Consider the following 22800-nt stretch of genomic DNA (forward strand, 5'->3'; position numbering starts at 1 on the left):
GCGATCTCCAGGAGATCACTTCACCTCTCTGACTCACACGAACAGGTTCGTGGTGCCTGACAGATATATAACAAACCTATCACTGGCACCCATTGTTTTTCAGCAGGGCCTTCTGGAGATGACACCTTCCTTGGGAAGGAGTTCCTCTGGTGGGATTTACCTCCTCCTCACACTGCAGCAAACCCCGAGGAACTCCTGGGCAGTGGGCCTTTCAGAGCCCTTAAATGTTTGTTGGTGGACACCCTCTCTGCCCATGCATGGGTCCCTCCCTGGACTGGAGCATCTGACTCAGCTTTTTCTCCATCCCTGCCAACACCCATCTCTTCCTTGGAGGAGGCTCTGCAGCCTCTTGCCCATCTCGATGTCATCCTGGGGAGGGGGCCTCTGAACCACTGCCCATCAGTTAGTTCTTCCTCTCCTCTCAGCGCCCCAAATGACTGCCACACCCCAGCAAGAACATGGCTGTCTCTATCTATCTCAAAGACTCCATGGCTATCTCCAAATGTCAGTATCTCTTCCCATCCTCCTTTCCTGGCCTTAACCTGGCATTTAAGGCCTTCCACAATTTGGTCTCACAATCCACTCTGTGTTCCAACTACACTAGACCATTTTCTGCTCCCAGAGCACACTTTTACTATTCTACTTCCAGGCCTTGTGCAGGCTGTTCCTCCACCTGGAATGTTCTCTTCCATTTTCATGTAGTAAGTTCATCCTTGAAAGGCTAGCTGGAAGGCTGCCTCCTCCAGGCACTCTTCCCTAATCCCTCAAATGGGATCCTTTCCTCTCTCTGAGCTCTGGGTATACAGTTGCTTTAGGGCCTTTTCACAACAGGAATGTCCATTATGGATAGAGAGCAACTCTCAGTTTACAAATGGCTTTCCCTTCTAGCTCCTGGAGTCAGGAAAGGCAGGCAGGATGAGTGCCATTACCTCATCTGACTGATGAGGAGACAAGATGGGAGAGAAATATGACTGGCTAGGTCACACGCCCTGTAAATGGTGGAATCAAGATTCGAATCTGTAACAGACTGTAGCCACACTCCCTGTCTCAGGCCTGAGCTTTCCCGTCTGTCTCCACCATTCCTGGTCGCCTGGTCTTGTGACTCTTTTCCCCTCTTAGACTGAGCAGAATATTGGTCAGTTTTTAATAGTGTGCTCAATAAAGTTTTGTTGAAGGAACACGTGCTCCTGTTTCTCACCCCCTCCCCACCCCCCAGCCTGTCTCCTGGCCTCTTTATCACCCAACTCAAGACTCAGTCACCCTGGTGGCAGTGTCCAGGCTCTGGAAGGATAAGGATTTGGCTGGAGGCCCAGGCAACTCAGACGAGGGGGAGACACAAACAGGTTCCTTCCCCTGCCCCCAAGCTTATCAGTTCCCCCACAGGCCCTAGGCAAATTGGGTGCTCATCCTAAGGGGAAGACCTGCCTCCCACCCTGTCACCTTCATGCTCTTCATTATTTAAGAGCTGCGTGACCTTGGGCTGTCACTTCCATTCTCTGAGTCTCACATTCTCTTTAGAAGGTTTTTGGCTGTAAGGATTAAATGACATCAAACGAGAGAATGCGTGTAAAATAGTAGTGATCACTAAATGTGAGTTGCCTTCTCTGGAGGTCTCCCCTCACAGGGAGTGTCTCAGATAGGAAATCGCTCCCTGTAATCTGGGGAGAGAAGTGCAGACCTCACAGGCAGAGGCAGTGGGACTGGGGACATGAAGTCCAGGCAGCAACAGCACCCCACCCCCACCTCTATAGTGACCAACAAGACCATTCACCCATGCAAGTACACAGGTCACCTCAACAAGAAACACAGGCTGCCTGGACAGAGAGGCCCCTGGGGCAGGGCACAGCTCTCTAAGTCCCCAGGGGGGTGGGCAACTTGTTTATATGACACTGAGAAAGAGACAGAAACAGAGTCACACCCTGTATGCAAACTCACCAACATGGACACACCCTTACACGCACACACAAATACACAGAGATGAAAGACACACAAGATCAAGATCAGAAACACATTCCCACATGTACTCCTGACGCACGTACTCAGAAACAGCCCTCCCTGGCCACCCCCAACACACACACATTCACAGGCACACACCCTTATCAGGCCGAGCGGGCAGGCGCTGGCGCTGCTGAGTCACCCACAGGCAGCTCTGCCCGACGGAGCTGGAGCCACGTGCCCCAATCAGGGAGGGGGCTGGCATGCGGCAGCATCTTAGTCTAGTCCTGGCCACTGCGGGGATTTTCCCTGCCCTGCCCCTTAGATTGAAGACTAGAGTCAGAATGCAGGGAGCAGGACAGGAAACCTCTGTTTGCAGAAGCTAAGTCAAGGCATTCACAGACTGCTCTCTCCTGGGTGCATGAATACACGTGGGAGCAATTAAAAAATAATACTAGATCCAGTACCTGGTATTTGCATATGTATTTTCACATACTCTCATTTAATTTTCACAACAACTCTGTATAGAATAGGGGTTATGATAAGTCCCATTTTACTCCAGAGGGAAAGTGACTTGCCCAAAGGAACAAAACTGTTAAAATGCAGGGCCCAGACTCAACTGCCACCAAATCCCAAGATCTTCACCACCGGGCAATATTACCTGATGGGCAGGTGGAAATGTTGGTAAGTAAAAGGTGTGTCAATATGCTTGGGAGCCTGGGTGTGTATGTCAACTTTCCCCACGGGGTCCACAGAGCTAGAGAATGAATGGATCTCAAGTGTTCAGATTTCTGGTTAAAGGAACTGAAGCTTCTCTGGTGCACTGGAGCCCACCCACCTATAAGTATATCAGAAAGCGTCCCCCAGATCTTTCTAGGGGCTCAGTCAGACCCTCTGCGAGACCTCCGTGAGCTTCACCAAGGCAGGACCTGGGCCCTGAGTCCTAAAACGAGACCTGACTAAGAGGAGGATTTGGTGAATTTGGGGGGCAAAACATGAATTTGTGACCTTGATATAACATTAACATCAGTAATCACAATAAATGCTAACACTTTTTGAACGCTTACCCTGATATTGGCACTATTCTCAGTACTACATGGATTATTTCATTTAATTTTCACAACAACCCTTGAGGGAAATACTTTTATTAACTCCATTTTACAGAGGAGGAAACTGGCTTGGAGAGGGTCAGTAGCTCACCCAAAATAATGCAGAGTTAGAAAGTGGAAGCATTGGAGATTGAGACCCAGGCAGTCTGATTTCCAGAGCCCATCTAGTTGGAAGACCACTGAACTCATAGGAAGTCACTTGCTCACAGCAGACGTCAGTTTTTCTCATTTCCCTAAAGAAGGGATTAGCTTCTCCATGGCTCTCCGACCTGAAATATCCTATTATCCTATGATTCTGTGATTCTTCTACATAGAAGAGGGATTAGGTTTTTTTCTCTGTGGGCAGACTTCCTAGAGGGCAGATTTAGCCTTAATTTTAGGAGGAGCTTTTAAAGTCTCAGGACTGTTTTCAAATGAAACAGGCTAGCCTGGAAGGTGGTGAGTTTCCTATCATTGGAGTTGTGTGAGCACAGGTCTGAAATGAGGCAGAGGGGAGGAGACTTCCACCAGTAACCATATAAGTAAGCCCCTCCCAGCACTGATGGAATGGACCAGCAGGAGAGTAAAGTCTCTAAGAAGAGTGGCGCGATGGGGATGAGAGGAACCAGAACCCACATTTACTGAACGTCACCTACTGTGTGTCAGACTTGTGCTTGGCACTTAACATGCTGTATACCACTAATTCTCAGGAAGATACTGTAAGATTTATAGGTGAATAAACTGAGATTCAGAGAAGTGACTTGCTGGAGGTCACACAGGATGAAATGGTGGGCAGGTTGATCCAGGTGAGTTTTGCCAGAGTCACTTCCCTAAGTCCCTTATGACCAACTCCCTTCCTATCCTTAAGGGCAGCATCACGTGGCAAATTGCGTCATACTTTTGCCATATGACATCAAAGACCATACCAGCCAATCTAGGTGCTCCCTGCTCAACGATCCCCTTACCCCCTTACACTGGCTGCCTAGAGCCAGACGTCCTAGTCAGGCCTCACCTGCAGCCCCCGCCCCTTCCCGGTCGCGAAGCTGGCACTCCTCGGCCCTGTCCTCCCCTTCGCCCCGCCGATTGGCAGTTGCCTGGGCCAATCAGAATGCCTCCCGGGTCGGGGGCGGGGCCTCACGCCAGAGTTGCCCTGTCAGTGCAGGTGGAGGCCCCCGGCCGGGCAAAGTGGCAGGAACCTCTTAAAGGGCGAGAACCTCGGAGAGCGAGAACGCGGCGGGGCCCGGCCAGGTCTCCGCCCGGTCCGGACGAGGTGAGCCTAGACCGCCCAGGGGGCGACCTGGTGTCCCCGGGAGGGACGTGGTGAGGGACAGATGGACCCACTACCAAGGGTCCGGGTCGTCCCGGTAGGAGGGAGAGCAAGGTCTATGGGTCGGAATAGGAGAGTCTAGGGGCCCCGGGTTCCAAGGTCCAAACTGAGGATCCAGAGGGTCCTGGGCGTCTCGAAGTTCAGGGTGCCGGGAGGGGCACCGGCGACAGAAGAGGAGGTTCGGGAGCTCGGGTCCGGATCTGGACTCTTGCTGCTGGCGGTCCCACCCGGTCCCGGGCCTGTCTGGGTCGGGGGTCCCGGGTTAGGTTCCCGCGGGCGGGTCTCTGGGGAGTGGGGCAGCCCAAGGTACCCCCCAACCCCGCCCTGTCGGCCCCGCATGCTCTTGCCGGGCCCAACACAGTGCCTGCAGGAGCGGGCGTGCGGGCGGCGCGCAGCGGGAGGGGGCACCCGGGCCTGGAGCCCCGCGCCCGGCTCTGGCCCTTACGTAACTGACTTTGAGTTTCCGGACTGCGGGACCCATGAGCTGGGGCACCGGCTCTGTCCCACACACTCCCTTCCAGGTTTGGTCTAGGGGACTTCCCTCTGTCTCTGGTCTCCCAGGTCTGTCGGTCGGTCTCAGGTTCCTGCTAGCTCTCTTTCCCGGATTCCCTGCGTCTCTCATCTCGTCTCTATGTAGCCCAGTCTCTCCCAGTTCCTCTGTCTTTTCCCTAGAGTTTTCTCGCCTTCACCTACACTTTCTGGCAGACCCTACCTCTTTAGGGTAGAACAGGAGTTCTCCCCTCCAGCAAATTAGAGGCGGGGACTTGTCCAGACAGACCCCAGCCCAAGCTTGCCCCAGAAGTGGGGGAGGGGAGGTCGGTCCCGAGAGGGTTGGGGGAGGTTATTTCAAGGCCTTCCCCTGGGAGGGAGTGGAGGCAGCCCCTTCTCTGCTTGGGGAGCTGTTTCTCCAGAAGGTGGAGACTTGGGGAGAGCCTGGCTGGGGCTGGGGCTTAGGGCAGATGGGAGTCTGTGAGAATTGGCTGGTGTCAGGTCAGGGTCAGATCCTCAGCTATGGAAGGGAAAGGGAAGGGCCAGAGCACTGGCACAAGCCCTGAGGTTTCAGCAAGCTCCCCACTTTCACCCCAGTTCCAGGCCTGTGGGCTGGTCTTGGCACGAGGCTAGGGGCGAGGAAGATATCTACAGGAGGAGGCCAGAGAGGACTTTTGCATTCGGGGAGGGGAAGGGTGGAGATAGAAGTAACAGACTGCCAAGTGTAAGGAGCACCTACTGGGATCCCCCCCACCTTCAAGGCCTTTCTGCATGTCAGAGAGACAGACACCTCAGAAATAACTCCTGTGCCCTGCTGCTGTCAGGTGCATGTAAACAAGGTGTTATAGTAGTCATGAGATGGGAATTATTAATTTGGACTAGGAAGGAGGAGGAGAGACTTTACAGAGGGAGATGGAAAGTTTGGGAAGAAGGGGATCCAGAAGCTGTAGGAAGCAGAGAATAGGGAGTGAAGGGGACATCCCGTGCTCTGTGGGCTTTGCGCGCAGCCAGGTTCGAATCCTGACCCTGCTACTTCCTTGCTGTGTGATGTTGTTACATGAATCGTTTCACCTCTCTGAGTCCCAAGTTCCTCCTCAGTCAATAATCCAGACCTTTAGCAGAATCAAATGAGGTAATGAGTGTGAAGGGACCAGAATGGTAGCTGGTCTGAGAGCAGGCCAGTGGGGCTGTTTAAAGAAGGGAACGGAGGGGGGAAGCCCTGAGGTTTCCTCTGTGTATGTAGGAGAGTCAGGCAGGGCCTGCCAGATCCCAGCAATATGGGGTGCAGGTGGAGCACCTGGGTGTGTGGGTGAGACTCACTGAAGCAAGGAGGTCCACACCTGTCTGTCTGCTGATCCACCCATCCCTGCACTGCCTAGACCAGGCTGGCTTCCCTCCTGAAGGCCTGAGGGGCCAACAGAATCTCCCAGCGCTCCCAAGCTGCCCCACCCCTTAGGCTAGTGGGGGTACAGCTGCTGGTAGGGCAGGGCCAGTGCCCCTTCTGCAGAGTGGACCCTGGCCAGGAGCCTGGCTGGCTGTGCTGAGCAGGAACATTCCAGCCTGGCGGGGAAGATGCTGATGCTGTACAGGCCTCTGGAAGCCCAGAGCTCTGCTGGCTGGGATTGGGCCCAGTTTATGGGACCTGGGCTACAGGGTGAGACAGAAGCCTGGGTGGAGTAAGGAAGGGAGATACAAGGAGAGACCCCTCGAGGGGGAGCCTGAGCAAAGCTGTGGAACCAGAGACGACATTTATGGGGTTATTCTCTAAGCCTTTCCTGAGCACCTACTGTGTGCCATATACAGGTTTGCTAGCCACAGAGCTGAGCAGGACACCCATGAAGGGCTCACCATAGAGATCATGGTGGGCTGAGATTTGCTGGGGGTTTGCAGAATGGATCTTTATGATAGTCCCCTGGGGGGTGGGGCATTCAGAATTTTTCTGGGGCCTGAGATTCTGATGTTTATTAAAGGGGGCAGGATTCTACTTCCTTATAGTCTATGAGCCAGTCACTTTTTCTCCTTGGGTCTCAGTTGCTCTTTCTGTGAAATGAAAGGGGGAGATGAGGCTAGAGTTTCTAAGGGTCTTCCAGCACCCATTACTATAATCTCTAGGACCTGGATTGGGACTTAGTTTATCCCCTACCCTCACCCTACATGAGGGAGAGGGGAGAAAATGGGGCAAGGGCAAGGTCGAATGAGATGGGTCCCCAAGTCCTGCTCTTGGTTTGTGTTCTCTAAGCATAATTAGAGCTGTACTTGCTGAGCATAGAGTTCTGTGCTAAGCCTTTAATATGCAGCATTAACTAATGTCATCCTTACAACCTCATGAGTGAATAGGTATTATCCCTATTTCACAGGAGTTCAGGGAGGTGGATCGACTTGACTAAAGTCACACAGCGAGGAAGTGGCTGGGCTGGGACTCGAAACTGGGTCTGTCTGACTCCATAGTCCAGACTCACTAAAAGGGGGAACTTCTACTCTACAGGTACTAGCCTTACCTACGTCCACATTGTGACCACATTGCCTACCCCTTACCTGTGGAACCTGCCTGAACCCTGCTGGGTGAGCTCGGAGCTCTGGGATACCAGGTCGGGGAGTGAGGGATCGGCTGTGCCAGTGCCCACTGGACCTGGGAAGGGGAGAAAAGAATAGAGGGAGCAAACTGTGGGTCAGGGCCCCACTGAAAGTTTTCCCAGAAGCCTAGCCCCACTTGACCACTGCCCAGATGCAAGAGCTGGGCACTGAAGGCAACCTTGGTTATGTGGCCAATTTTGGACTTCAGTTTCTCCATCTGTAAAACATGGATTTGGGTAATTGAGTGCAAACATTCCTTGGCCCATGGGTTTGTGGCTGAAGTTGGCAATAGGGTAAAAGGTTAGAGGCAGGAATTGGAGTAGTAGTGGCTGAGCCTGTTTGAGTTTGAGTCAGGCACAGCTTGGATCGGAGGTTGGCTGTTTGACAGCTATTTCAGATGAAGGAACTGAGGTTGGAGAGTTTCAGAGGCTTGTCTGGGGTTGTGCAGCTAGCGTTGCAGAAACTGAAGGGGAAAAAAGCACGGGAAGACCTGGAGAACAAACTCCTGGCAGATTCCAGTTGGAATCCTGGCTCGACCACTTAACTAGGCTTGGAGATATGAAGTGACATGCCCAGGAACACACAGAGAGAAGTCCCTTCACCTCACTGTCCTCATCTGTAAAATGGGAATAGTAATAATTTCATCTCTGTCCATTTCCTGGGTTATTGTGAAGGTCACAGGAAATGAGGCATTTGTAGAATCAGGTGAGAATGTGGGTGGTAGTTATTTTTCAGTCCAAAGCTGCAGTTCTGGGTGTGTTTTTGGGGAGAGGGCCTTTTGACAGCCCCTCTGCTGAGATGCTTTCCCCTGGGGATGTGTGGAGAATAGCCCTAAGATTGCCACCACCATTTATTGAATAGTTACCATGTGCCAGGGACGAGTTCAGAGCTTTACCTCTCACTGTCTCCTTTAATCCCTACCATGTCAGGTAGGTGGTGGCCTGACTCACACTAGGCCCCTCCCAAACCCATGCCCACAGCTCCCTGTAGCTAACACTAATGGACAGTTTTTACTGCATGCCAAGCATTGTGGAAAATGTTTTACATATATTAACTCATTTAATCCTCACAACAACCCTGGAGGTGGGTACTAATGCTATCCCCATTTTACAGATGAATAACTGAGGCACAGAGAAGTTAAGAAACTGGGCCAACATCATACAGCTAGTGAGTGCTAGGATCAGGGTTTGAACCCAAGTTCTTAAGTTTCCTCCTTGAAGCACTCATCACAGTTATAATTCAGTTAATATTTATATGATTGCCTCCTCACTGCACTGTAGGCTCCATGATGGCAGGGACCATGTCTGTCTTCTTCATATGGTATCCCCTGGCACACAGTAGGTGCTCAGTTAATATCTGCCCACAAGGATTCTGTTGCCTCCAGTGGGCTGGGCCCTGGATGGCCTAATGAGCTCAGGGTGGATTATCAGATTACCAGATTACTAACTAAGAGGGTATCTTCCCGAGCAGAGCCAGAGGCAGAGGGAGGGCAGGATTTCCCCCCTGGCCCAGGCCCAGGCCCAGGTCTAGGCTGAAGAGGGGCCCCAAAGAGCTTGTTGGTTGTGCTTGTGTCTCACTGCTGTTCTTTTGCTTCCATATGCCACTGTGGTGATGGCTCCACAACTTCTCCTTGACTGGCTGCGTGACCACGATGGCTGCTTCTGGGTGAGTACTGGTTTGGCTAAATGGCTGCATGTGGGCTCAATTCTAATGCATGTCCTGTGGCTCTGGGGCCACCAGGAGGTGTAAAGGGGCTGGGGTGGAAGAACTGAGGGGGGGCACTCTGTGAAATTAGGATCCTACCACGATCAGCTGACTCTCTGCAGACACTTACCATACTGATGTGGTAATTTTTGGGTCACATGATATAATGCAAAGGTCTTTGGGGCCAGACTCGTCTGGAATAGAATCCTTATTCTGCCACTTGTAGCTGGTTGGATCTTTGCATCTCAGTTTCTCATCTCTGAAAGGGAATATTAACACCTACCTGACACAGGTATGTTTGTTCTTTAATTCATGTAAGCCCCATGAGGGCAGGAATTTTTGTTCATCTGTTCACTGCTGTATCCCCAGCATCTAGGATATAGTGGCATGTAGTAGGTGCTCAGTAAATATTTCCGAATGAATGAATGTATTTATTCATTCAGTGTCACTATGCCCTGTCAGTGTGCTTTGTAGGAGATTAAATGGCTAATGGATATCAAGTGCCAGGGGCTCATGAATGTGAGTTTCCTCTTTCTCATTAGACTGTGAGTTCCTTGGGGAGGGTGGGGGCAGGACTCTGTTAAGTGAACTTTGGGTCCTCTGAACTGAATGTGGAGCCAACAACCAAAATCATTAATCAACACAGAGAGCAGCCTAGGCATCTAGACTCAGGGCCTCTGCTTAGAACTGGGGAGGGAGTGGCACAGCCTCTAGATTTCATCAGAAGAGAGGGGTGGCTGGGGAGGTGGGGCTGAAGGTAGGAGGGGTGAGGAGGGACTCTGCCTCTTAGTACTGCCACTGTCCTAGCTGTGTGACCTTGGACAAGTCATTCACTTCTCTGAGTCTTGGCGACTTCATCTGCAATATGCATATCATAACACTTCCCCCACCTGGTTGTGGGAAGGAGCCAAGGAGAAATGCCCACCCCAGGGCCCCACGTGGTAACTATTGGTTTCCGCCCAGCTCTGAGCTCACTCTGGGAGGGGACTAAGTAAAGTGTTCCTCTTTTTGGCGCCTTTCACCTACTTTTAACTTCCCATCCAGCTGGGACTAGAATTCAGGAGTCAGGAGCTCCAGACTCCTCAGCAGGCTGGCCAGGGCCCTGGATAAAGGCTGGGCTCTCCCCAGTGTAGAAGTAGCTCAGTGAAAGTCCCAGCTTGGCCATTCTTTCGCTGTGTGACTTTATTCAGTAACTCACCTTCTCTGGGCCTAGGTTGCCTCACCTATTAAATAGGGTTAATAAAAGATACTTCCCTTGACGAATTATTTAATGAACAAATGGGTGGATGTGACATTATCATTGCTATTACTATTTGGGATCATATGCATTATTGCCATTTATTGGATGTTTCTTATATGCTGGGCTGGTTGTTTATGCTGTTTTAGATATTTTGTCTCATCCAGCCCTCCCAGATACCCAGGCATTATGCGTTATGGTCCCCACTTTATGGATGACCTAGTGCTGAATCAAGTGAGTTACCCAGAGTCACAGTTATTTAGGGGTGGAGCTGGTCATTATCAGACCCAAGTCTGCTGACCCCAAGGCCTAAATTCTTAGTGTGAAACTCTCTTACTTCCCCCAAGGAAGCAGAGACTGTATTTGAGTCATCTCTGTCTCCCTGCCCGCTCCCTTCTCCCCTCCCCCCACTCTCGTCCCAGGCCTGCTGTTCTAAGGGTTTTGAAGACAGGAAACAACAGAAAGCAGGAGAAAGCTAGGCTCCATAGTAGTTGAATGAGACAGACCTGGTTTTGAATCCTGTATCTATTGCTTACTTGTTTTCTGACCTTGGGCAAGATGCTTAACCTCTTGGTGGCTTAGTTTCCTTATCTGTAAAATGGGGATAATAAAAGAACCTACCTTCCTCCTAGATCCTAGAGAATTTATGTGAGGATTAAATAATGCATATGAGGCACATGATAAGTACTCAATGATAGTAATTATTATTGTTATTATTATAGTTATAATTATGAGTATTATTTTGGGATTACAAAAGTATCCCTCTTGGGACAGTGGAGACCAGGTCTGGGAGGGGCCTGCTGGAGATAGGTGGGTAGCAACCTAGTCTGGCAGGCTCTGAAAGGCTCTGAAAGGCACCCGTAAGGTGAAGAGAGGGAGAAGACCTATTGGAAAGTTATCTAGTTGTCGGCCTTCACTAACACCCACTTGGTGACAGGGCAAGGGACACAGAGATGAATGTGTGCTGTCTCTACCACCCCACCTTCCTGGGAGCTCAGAGTCTAGTCTTGGAGAGAAGGACACAGAAACCACTAACTCTACTTTTGATCAATGTACTGAAGTATGAACTGTGAACATCTCAGGCAAAGACCAGGAGAAAGGGCATGCCTAGTTGGAGGAAAGGGCATGCCAAGGTAGAGAGCCAGGGCCCGCTCTCAGGGGAATGCGGCTGGAGAGACAGGCTTGGGACAATTGTGGGACTTGATCCAGAGGCAGTGGGGAGCGATCGGATATTAAGTAGCAGAATGACATGGTCAGGCTTGTATTGTGGGAGATCACCCGGCATGGAGGACGAATGGGAGGGGAGGGGCAGAGGCAAATCTCTAGGGGAGAGGTGTTGAGATATGGGGCAGAGATTGAGTTATGGGATGGCAGCAGAGGGGTGCATGTGAGGTCTGTTTAGGAAGCAGAGCCAGCAGGGTGTGAGAGTGGACTGCAGTGGGCAGGCAGGAGAGGAAAGAGGTGAGAGTGAGATTTTGGGGTCTAGCTGGTGATGGGGCCTGCTGGGGTCTCTGGCCGAGGGACATATCTGGGAGGAGGAACCCGAGTTGAGTTGGGGGGGGCTAAAAGCTACTTGTTTTCTTCTTGCCACCTTCTGCCTCAGTTTCCCCAGGCAGTAGCTATGAGCTGGACACTGGGGCAAGACCTCTGGCCGCCAGGGCCCATGCCCCCAACTCTTGCCTTGGGAGTCCCTTCTGGTGACTCTGGCAGGTCTGGCAGGGAGGACAGCTCTTTGAGGTGGGGGTTAGGCAGGGGCTGTGTGGTACGGAGAAGCCTGAGTTCTAGCCCTGCCAGTGTCACTGAATGTCTGCGTGACCTCTGAAGTCACTCCCTCTCTCTTGCCTTCCTTTTGCTTTGCCTTGAAAATGAGGATAAGAAAACCTGTTGTGCCTGCCTCGAAGATTCAGTGATAAAATGCAGTTAGAGATAACAATCATTTATTGAGCACTGACTGTGTACTGTGTCCTGGGGGACACAACAATGACTCAGATGGGGTTCTTACTTCTCAAGGGAGCACGAAGCTCTTCAGAGTGAGCCCAGCTGAGCTGGTGGTTAATTCTTTCTAGGCATTGCTAGGCTGGGATTTCAAGGATGAATAAGAGCTCTCTAGGTGGGCTGTGGAAGGAACAAATTTCTAGGCTTAGAGAACAGCATATGTGAAGGCCTGAACCCACATAATGTGCTCAGGTACGTAAGTACTGTAGTTTGGTATAGCTGGAGCATAAGGGGAGAGGTAGGTGGTGATGGGAGATGAGGCTGGACAGGGAAGCAGGGCCCAGATCACGCAGGGCTTTGACAATGGTCTCTTTGGAGATGCTCACTTGCGGCCCTCTCCTTCCTGCACCCTCATAGCTGCCTGTTCTCGCTGAGGCTGCCAGGGCCCTTTCCGCCCTGCTCCTTCCCCATCTCTCCTCCTTGTCCCCTTCTCACCTCTACCCTAGTCAAATCCACTGGCTGCCTCTCTCAGGAGTCAACAACCTGGGTTCCCTGGCAGCTCTGCTACTTATAAGTGGTGAGGCCTGCAGTCGCTCATCCTTTCTGAACCTGTTTCCATCTCAGTGAAATGGGGATAGCCGGCCTTCCTCACAGGGAGGGGTGGAGGTTTCAGTGAGAGATAATCCCCACAAATGGCCTTGCACATGTAATGGGCACCCATAAAAAGGATTATGTCATCATGATTTGGACTGCTGGGTCTCCTTGGTCCCACCCACTGCTTCCCTAGCCTCTCCTGGCAGCCTGATCTGGCCAACAAAGGAAGGAAAGGATTAAGAAACAAGCCCAAATCTCCAGAGGGGGCCTGGCCCACAGCCAGCTCACTCCCTCCTGCCCCTTGCTCCCCTTGGCCTCAGGCCCAAGGGCACTCAGTCTTGAGGCCTGGGCTCCCTGCAACTCCCCACCCGAGGGGCCCTTCCCTGGCTAGAGGCCAAAGCCAGCAGCAGCCCTGAAAATGGGATAAATATTTTGAAAATATGTAGCTTTATTTTTGTCCCCTGAAAGCTGATAATCAGGCCCTTTTTTCCCTGGGTGATTGGGAGAAGAGTAAGTGTGATGTCCGGTATCTGTGGGAGGCCCCATAGTCTGGGCAGAACTGGATCCCCGAGCCGCCTGGATTCTACAGCAGAGGTTCGTGATCAAGTCCCTTTCCGTACAGATGTGGGAACCTCAAATCAGAGCAGGTGGCTGGTGATACTAGGTCACACAGCAGGAACCTAGACCCTTTTCTGCATGTCCTATGAATGGGTGTGATGTAGTGACTGACCTTGGCGGTCACTTTACTTCTTTGAGCCTGTTTCCTCTGCTGTAGAATGGGACTGATTTTACTGTGAGGATTGGCAATAATATCGATACAGCATTCAGTCCCGTGCTCAACAGTTTGTGTCCTCAGTGGCAGGTAGCTCCTGCTATTGCTGTTGTAACTGCTGCCTCTAAGAACCTACCTCTGCCCAGTCTAGGTACTTGGAGTTTTGATACAGTTTCTTGTTGAACAAATGACACCCAATGAACTGTTTTAAAGTGCGAGGCTCAGCATCTGTCCCCCGCCCTCCCTTCCCCTCTCCTGTTTGGCTGGAACACTCTGGCCTCACCCTTGGCCTGATTTTGGACCCTACCCCCAGACGATTTCTGCCCCCCATCTCTATTCCAGGAGCCACACGAGGACAGGTTCGCATCTGCAGCTTCCTCTGATCAAATGCCACTGCAATCACTTTGGAAAAGCAGAGTTGGAAGGGTCCGGCATTATCCATACCTAGGCTGAAGGGAAAGAGGTGGAATGTGAGCTCCTGGAAACTATCCTCAGGGAGCTAGGACAACATTACCACTTTGCAGAGGTCATGAAGTAGGCTTAGAAGAGAAAACCTGGTCCGCAGGCCAAAATGTGGTAGAGTGGAAGGAACAGCAGAGTGGGTTCTGCAGGGCTGCATTCTCTGTCCCCCCTCCCCCTCCCCAGCTCTTCCTACCCTCTCTAAGCCTCCAGTTTCTGATTTATAAAAGGAAGGGTGATGGATTGATGTCAAGAGTTTTCTACTAATATTATAGGATTAAAAGAAGGGATTTGGGAGCTGACAGACCTCGGTTTAAATCCCAGCTTTACTACTTGCCAGCTGGGGGACGTGTAGCAAGCTGTTTTACCTCAGTGAGCTTTAGTTTTCTCACTTGCAAAAGGGGAAAAATATTAGCATCTTCTCACAGGATTACTTAAGGGCTAAATTAGATAATTTGGGGAAAGTTCTCAGTCTATAGCTAGCACATTGAAATTATTGTTGCTGTTGTTATTCATGATTAAGTAAAGACAAGAAGAAATCAGTCAAGGCCAGTCAGAAAACAGTTCATTGAGAGGGCAGGGCTTGAGATATGTGTAGATTCATTCGTTCTTTCATTTACTCAACAAATATTTAGGATTTGCATAGATAGGACATAGAGAAGATGAGCAGGGAGGCTGGAGAAAGATGGAGTCAAATAGACCTGCATATTCGAGCTGTGTGATGTGGGATCAGTTATTTATTTTCTTTAGGTCTCACCCCCTTATCTGTAAAATAGTGAGAATAATGAACATAATCCTTACCTCCAGAATTTTCCTAAGATTTAAGAGAGTTCACGTTCACAGTGGGTGATCAGTCTGTCGGATTCCTTCTCCCAGCTCTGTTAATGACTGGAGGAGGTGTGATCTCAGGAAAGTCCTTGAATACACCAGGTACACTTCTGCCCCAGGGCCTTTGCACTTGCTGGTCCTTGGGCCTGGAATACTCTACCCCCAAGTACTTTCATGACTGTTCTCTCCTCTCCTTGATTTTTTGGTTTATATCGTCTTCTCAGGAAGGCCTTTCCTCACTATCCTATTTAATATTGTAACCCCCTTTCTTGCCTCAACACCAACATTCCCTATTCTCCCGCCCAGCTTATTTTTCTCCATAGCACTTATCACTCTTTGACATGCTATATTTTATTGAATATTTGTTTACTGTTTATCTCCCCCCACAGGAATATAACTTCAGTGATAACAGTGATTTTTGTCTGTCTTGTTCAGTGTTATATTCCCTGTACCCAGAAGAGTGTGTGGTTTATAGTAGGTGCTCAATAAATACTTGTGGAATGAAACAATGAATAAATAAATTTTCTCTCTGGGTCTAGCACTGTGCTGAGCATATAGTAGATTCTCAATAAATAATTGTACGAGCGGTCATCGGTCCTCTCCAATCGTCAGATAATACTTTGGCTGGGTCAACCCTGAAGCCCTTTTGCTTCTGACATTTTCTGCCAGGACATCAGTTTCAGTTAGAGTGCCCAAATCTTTTGTTCCTAAGCCTGAGCTATGCAGAATTTCTAGTTGAGGCTGTTTGGCTGTTGGGCCCACAATGATTATTATGTCATTATTGGTAATTAGCACTTAGGCTCAGAGGATTGAGTTTTTGTTTTTCAGCAGAAATCATAGCAGAGAGCTGTGCCAGCCAGTGGGGCTCAGGCCGGGAGCAGCTTCCTCTGTAACTCCTCCCTTCTTATGGGTTCATGGCTTTGGGAGACTGAGATGGGGGTGCCCAAAGCTAGGGGCATCTAGGTAACCATCTCAACTGCTGTCTTCCCCAGGCAGTATTTGGCAAAGTTTCTCCCCTTGGCTCCCCATGCCTGGCCAATATATATAGGGGTTCCTATAAAGAGGGGGCTCCCTACACCTCTGGGGGTACTAGGTATAGGGTTTCCAAATGTCCATCAGACAGGGGCATTTTTGGATGCTCAGGATTCAGGTAGTATGGGTGAAGGACATAACTCTGAGTTTAAGACTCAAGAACCTGCTTCAATTCTCTGCTTCGCTGCAGAGTTGTTGGGCCACCTTAGGCACACACATCACTACCTCTTGCTGGGCCTCAGCTTTCTCATCTGTCAAATAGACATAAAGACACCTGCTTGGCTTCATTGAGAAAGAGAGGCAGGATAGTGTAGTGGGCAAAGGATAGCGTTTTGGAGACAGATATACCTGGCTTCTCAACTAGACCCCTTTCTAGCTGTGTGACGTTGGGCAAATTGCTGCACTTCTTTGACTTCAGTCCTCAAAGCTATAACATGGGGTTAAAATAGTACCCACACCATAAGGTTGTTGTGAGAACTAAATAAGAGAATGTAGGTTAAGTACTTAGGCACACAGTGAGTGCTCTATACATTTTTGCTGGTATTATTGTAATGACCATAAAGGAAATGCAGGTAAACCTGTAAACTGTAAGAAGGGTACTAGCAATAAAGCCAGGTAGATGTGGGTTTGAATCCTAACTCTGACACTTACTAGCTAGGTGATTTCGGATAAGTTTTTCGCTTCTCGGAAACTCTACTTCCTCATCTGTAAAATGGGAATTATAGTCATACCTTCCTCCAGGTCTCCAGGGGCTGTGTAAAGGTTCAGTGACATATTGCATATAAAGTACTACTTGCTACAGTGGTTGGCACATGTCATCCCCATTTTATAGATAAAGAAGAGAAAGAAAAAGTGACTTGACTGAACTCACATAGCATCTCAGCGGTGAAGCTTTGATTTTATTTATTTATTTATTTATTTATTTATTTATTTATTTATTTATTTCAGGTGTACAAAACAATGTAATAGTTAGACATTTATCATTTATATCCCTCACAGAGTGATAAACCCCCTCCCCCCAATCTACTATCCCTCTGACATCGCATACAGCCATTACATCTCCACTGTCTCTATTCCTATTGCTGTACTCCACTTCTTGTAAATATATATGTATGTATATTTATTTATATATATGTATAAATTTATAGTTGACATTCATTATTGTTCAGCTTCAGCTTCAGGTGTACAGTGCAGTGATCAGGCATCTACATCATCCCTGAGGTGGTCTCCCTAATAAGACAAGTGTCCATCGGATACCCTACAAAATCTTTACAACATTGATTACGTTCCCCAAATTGACTTTCATATCCTCATGGCAATCTTGTGGTTACTGATTGTGCTTTCTAATCCCCTCACCTTCCCCCTGATTCCCACCCCCCCCATCTAGCAACCCTCAGTTTTTCCTCTATGTTTGTAAGACTATTTCTGATTAGTTCGTTCCTTTATTTTTTTCTTTAGATTCCACATATAAGTGAGATCATATGGTATTTGTCTTTCTCTGTCTGACTTATTTCACTTAGTATAATGTTCCCTAGGTCCATCCATATTGTTGCAAATGTTAAGATTTCATTCTTCTTTATGGCTGCGTAATACTCCATTGTATAAATGTACCACAGTTTCTTAATCCAGTCGTCTACCAATGGGCATTTTGGTTGTTTCCATGTCTTGGCTGTTGTGTATAGTGGTGAAGCTTTGATTTGAACCCAAGTCAGCCTGCCTTAAAAGCCCACATTCTTTTTACCTCTTCGTGCCATCATCCATATATGGGATGGTGACAATGATTGTCCTTATTACTGCTGGACTCATTCATTCTGTGATCCCCAGTGCCTACACAAAGAAGGTGCTCAAAAATTTTTGTTGGATGAAGAAAAGGGGGACCAGTGTGTCCTCACTTCCAGGGAGGCTTTTGCCTGGGGATGAAGATTTTTTGGCTTGATTGACAGTAGATAAAAGTAAAAATCCTATGCAGTGCAGGTTGGGCTTTGTAATCTGCAGAACGCTTTTGTACCTCTCACACAATTTGATCCTTCTTGCCATCCTGTATGACATCCTGGGTAGGCACAGCCACCTCCATTTGACTGGTGAGGAAATGGGAGCCCAGGGAGGGTATTATGGACTGAATGTTTATGCCCCCTACCCCAATTCATATGTTGAAGCCTTAACCCCCAGTGTGTTCGTATTTGGAGATGGGGCCTCTGGGAGGTAATTAGGGTTAGATGAGAGCATGATGGGATTAGTGCCCTTCTAAGAAGAGATACCAGAGAGCTTGCTCTCTCTGCTGTGTGGGGGAGAGTGGGGAGGTGGCTGTCTGCAAGCCAGGAAGAGGGCCCTCACCCGAACCCGACCAGGCTGGCACCCTGATCTTGGACTTCCAGTCTCCAGAACTGTGAGAAAATAAATGACTGTTGCTTAAGCCACCTAACCTATGGTATTTTGTTATGGCAGCCCAAGCTGACTAAGACAGAGGGTAAGTGACTTACTTGCCTGAAGTCACACAGTGAAATTTTGGCATACCTAAGGCTGGAATTTATTTGTAGTCATTTGTCTCTTTCTCCCCCACTGAAACACTACCAGCCTCTGGAAGGCTTAGAAATTGAGACAAGCTGAATGCTAGACAGGCAGCTCAGGGACCATCCTGTCACAGCAGCTTTGGAGGATCTTGGGGCAAATCAAACCTGGGCCGTTTCTGGGTGCCCAATCTCCCCTGCTTCCCTATAGCTCCTCCTCTGCCCTCTCCCAGGTGAGGGGTGGGCCAGGCTGACTTTACCAATTTTAGAAGGGGCTCAGCCAGCTGGTGACACTGAGCCTGTCCCCGCATTTCTTGGGAAACACTCTGGGCCTAGAGGGTTCCCTGCTCTAGGGAGAGAGAATTAGTGAGCTAAGCTTGAGTGAGCTGGAGGCTTTGATGGATCAGGATCATTAGGCTCACTCCAGCTGGCGAGGGAAGGGGTTTGGCGAGGTCAGGGAAGGCCAGATCCCTGGGTCCCTCCTTGAATGTCCCAGGGCCAGAAGCAGCCACAGCAGCCTTTCCCTGGGGTCTTGGGACAGATGTTTATACTGCTCATTCATAGCATTTCCAAACCGCTTTCCCCAGAGTGATATGAAAGTAGCGTGGAGCAGAGGACGATGGCGTCACACAGACCTACCGTGTTTCCCCGAGAATAAGACCTAGCCGGACAGTCAGCTCTAATGTGTCTTTTGGAGCAAAAATTAACATAAGACCCGGTCCTATTTCACTATAAGACCGGGCCTAATATAATATAATATAATATAATATAATATAATATAATACTGGGTCTTATATTAATTTTTGCTCCAAAAGATGCATTAGAGCTGATTGTCCGGCTAGGTCTTATTTTCGGGGAAACACGGTAGTTTAAGCTATGTGACTTTGGGCAAATCACCTAAACTTTCTAGGCTGTAGTTTCTCCAATTGTAATTGAAGCTAATAATACTTCGTGGGGTTGCTATATAGCTGAATGTAATAATGCATATAAAGTACTTCATATGTGCCCGATACATAGTAAACACATAATAAATGTAGTTGTCATTATTTTTAACAATAAATTATGTCTAAGGTCCCTTCCACTCGGACATTCCTAGGTTTTATGGGTATAGAATTTAGCCTGGCCTCCAGCTTTGGATGGGAAATATAGCTGGACTTAGAAGAAGGCGGTGAACTTCAGAATCCTGTAGTAGGAGGGTGGAAGACTTGGGTTCAAGTTAGGGCTCTGCCACCCCTGTGCTGTGTGACCCTGGGCAGGTCCCTTCCATTTTCTGGACCCATTTCCCAAACTGTTTAAAAGTTAGCAGCTTGGACTTGGTGATATCTGAGGGCCTATGCAGTTCTAACATTTTGTGAGTCTAGCGGCCTAAAGGAATGAATACCTTAGCACCCGTTCTCTGGGTCCTCTTTTATTAATACAATGTCAGCTTCCTTCCCTCTGCCCCTTGTCTTTTAGAGTGTTTCCACAGCAGAAAGGATATGACTTGCCAACTCCAATATGTGTATTTTACTTACATTTAGCTTTTTGCTCTTACTGTGCACAGAAAACTCTTTAAGACAGAGCTTAGTATAATTTTGTAAGCAAAATGTATTGTGTCAAAGAGGTCAAAACATGCTCTGTTTTCAAATATTGTCTTTCATTGCATCTGCTGATTTCTTTTGCTTTTGTCTCAAAAATGACCAAACAAGCAGCCTTGTATGCTATAATTAAAAAAAACAAAAATTGTTGCAGTCAGTGCATCCTAGAAAAGTCATCAGGGTATGATTCAGATAAAAGGATGTTTGTCGAGTATCGTATAAGAGCAAAAAATGGGAAATAACCTAAATGTCCAACATTTAGGTTTAAACAAACTACGGTATATCCACTTATTATTATTATAACAAATAATAGGGCACTATTAAAAATGGTGATTCAAATGTCATAATATATTGTTAGGTGAAAAAAGCTGGTTCCAAAACAATATGATCTAAATTTTAAGAAAGCATTTAGGGTAGATGAGGGTAAAGGGGATCAAATATATGGTGATGGAAGGAGAACTGACTGGGTGGTGAACACACAATGGGATTTATAGATGATGTAATACAGAATTGTACACCTGAAATCTATGTAACTTTACTAACAATTGTCACCCCAATAAACTTTAATTGAAAAAAATTACTACAGGAAGATAAAAGCATTAGATTGAACCATATGCAATTGTTGATATATGACCATTTTTAACCTATAAAATCAGTAATTTTGTTTGACTTAATTTAATATATATAAAAACAAAAAATATATCTGTAAGAAGAGGTACTCAAAGGAAGTCTCCTACCAAAATATTGACGGTGGTTATTTCTGATTGATGGCTTTGTGATGCTTAAAATTTGTTTTCTTCTAATTTAGCTACATATTTTCTATGAACAATTCAAGTACTACTGCTAAAAATCATCCCCTAGAAAGTATACCGCTGTATGAACAGTAATTTTCATGCCCTGTTATAGCTTGTTTGATTTATCATTTGTGTTGAAAAGGTCTGAAATGACTGCAATTTTATGACCACAGGCAGGATGGAAAGCCCTACTCTTCATATACTTTTGGTACTAGGATTGGTTTTTATTTAATAGTGACTTCAGAACACTTCAGGCCCAGCTTTTCAAAGCCCTCTTCATCTCTTGCCACTCCCCACAACAAACAAATGTTTTTCATGAGCCCTATCACTGGGCTGGAAAGCCAGCTGTGTCCCTAATCCGCCCACGTCCCAGATTTGGGAATGCTCAGACTTCAACTATGCTCCCACTCTACCCCCCCCCCCCTTTCTTTCAATCTCATTTCTTCCAGGTCATTGGAGGCCCCATCTACCTTCCCTGGCTTTCCCCACTGGTCACCACCTAATTTCACCATCTAATTTCACCCTCTTCCTTGCAGCTGGTGTTTGCTTTTGCTGGAGCTCAGTGTGCAATGGGGAAGGATTAAGACCCTTTCATGTTCTTTTCTCTCTCTGTCTCTCTGCCTCTCTCTGTCTCTCTGTCTCTCTTTCTCTCTTTCTGTCTGTCTGTCTCTCTCTTTCTCTTAGTGGCTTTGACTGCTCCTGCGGCTGACAGGCAGCTAGCAGGGTCTGTATTCCCTAGGAAGGAATAGGAGGGGTGGTGGGGAGGCAGTGGCAGGCTCAGCTGGCAGGCGGGATAGAGATGGCCCCTAGAGATCCCATCCTGGGTTTGAAGCATGGCACAGCCAGCACCCAGATGTGAGTGTGGAGCAAGCAGGGTGGGAACTGGGTTTCTGCCTAGGAGATTAGCTTTAGAGATGCTGCTTGGGAACTTTACCCTTGGTACCCAATGGCAACCTCTGCAGGGTGAGCTGGGATTTGATGTCTGTTTGCAGAGGCCTCTTCTAAGAGGGCAAATGGGCACATGAGTGAGGGTGGTTCTCTGCCTCCAGATTGGGCAAAACTTACACCCCACCTCCTACTATATGTCGGGCCCAGCTACACTCAGGAGTTGGGCTTTTAACATAACAGGTGATGGTGGGTACCTAATTAATAACAAAAATCCCCCTTGTGTGGATGGTACTTTACAGTTTACAAAGCCCTTTCATCTCCAGGCTAAGAATTAAAAGCCAGGACTAGAATTTAAGTCTTTCAAATTCTAAAGCCTGTGTCAACAGTTCTTGGTGTGGTGTTGCCTGACATTCTGAATTTGAATGGTTTCACCTGCCTGATGTCTATTGTTTTCTGCTAATCTGAGACCCCTACTTATTTTTAAGGCGATGTTTATTAAATACTATACACTCTATACATCCAACCAAGCCTGTTTAAATCTGATGCGTCACTACCTAGCACTTCATGGCATAGAGAATATTGGTTTTCACGAATCTGAATTTGCTGGATAACAGTGGTGGTAGTGGTGAGCCACCCTGTGCCTGGTCTTCGGGAGTTATATTTCCTGGAAGCAGATTTCCAGGTCTGATAGGTGAAGGAAGCCTCTGAGGCACAGAGGTGGCTGGGCTAGAGCTCTCCCGGTCAAAAGCATGGCTCCCCCAGTCAAAAGCATGGCTGACCCTGAGGCAGGGGACCAGAGTATTCAAGGACAGGTGCTTCATCCCTAATACACAGAATGACCTTGGCCAAGTCACCCGACCTTAGAAACTTTAGCTTCCTTATATATAAAATAATTTGTTCACTTGTTCAACAAATATTTATTGAATGTGCACTGTTCTGGAAGATGAAAAAGAGTGTCAAAGTGTTTGTCTTCCTGGAGCCTGCAGTCTAGTGGGTCTAAACTGCAGCAATTTATTGAGAGGGACAATAGATAAATATATATATATATATAGTAGAAAGT

General features: G+C 48.2%; 1 protein-coding gene across 25 annotated transcripts in view; it reads left to right on the forward strand.

The window, feature by feature from the left end:
* The first annotated feature begins 4138 nt into the window (after nucleotides 1-4138).
* The window catches only part of EPB41 (erythrocyte membrane protein band 4.1), a 168095-nt gene continuing 149433 nt past the window's right edge, over nucleotides 4139-22800 (forward strand). For 5 of the 25 annotated variants that reach the window (XM_088790769.1, XM_088790773.1, XM_088790774.1 and 2 more), the window contains exon 1: nucleotides 9059-9078. In XM_088790769.1, coding sequence (XP_088646895.1) covers nucleotides 9065-9078 — 14 coding nt within the window. In that variant the 5' untranslated portion in view covers nucleotides 9059-9064. Of the gene's footprint in view, nucleotides 4294-7324; nucleotides 7402-9057; nucleotides 9079-9388; nucleotides 9410-22800 lie in introns of those variants that run through there. The other 20 variants (XM_088790778.1, XM_088790779.1, XM_088790780.1 and 17 more) reach the window with 8 other exon arrangements.

Source organism: Rhinolophus sinicus, chromosome 14 (assembly GCF_057876585.1).
Source record: "Rhinolophus sinicus isolate RSI-liver-muscle chromosome 14, RSI-T2T, whole genome shotgun sequence".
Lineage (NCBI taxonomy): Eukaryota > Metazoa > Chordata > Mammalia > Chiroptera > Rhinolophidae > Rhinolophus > Rhinolophus sinicus.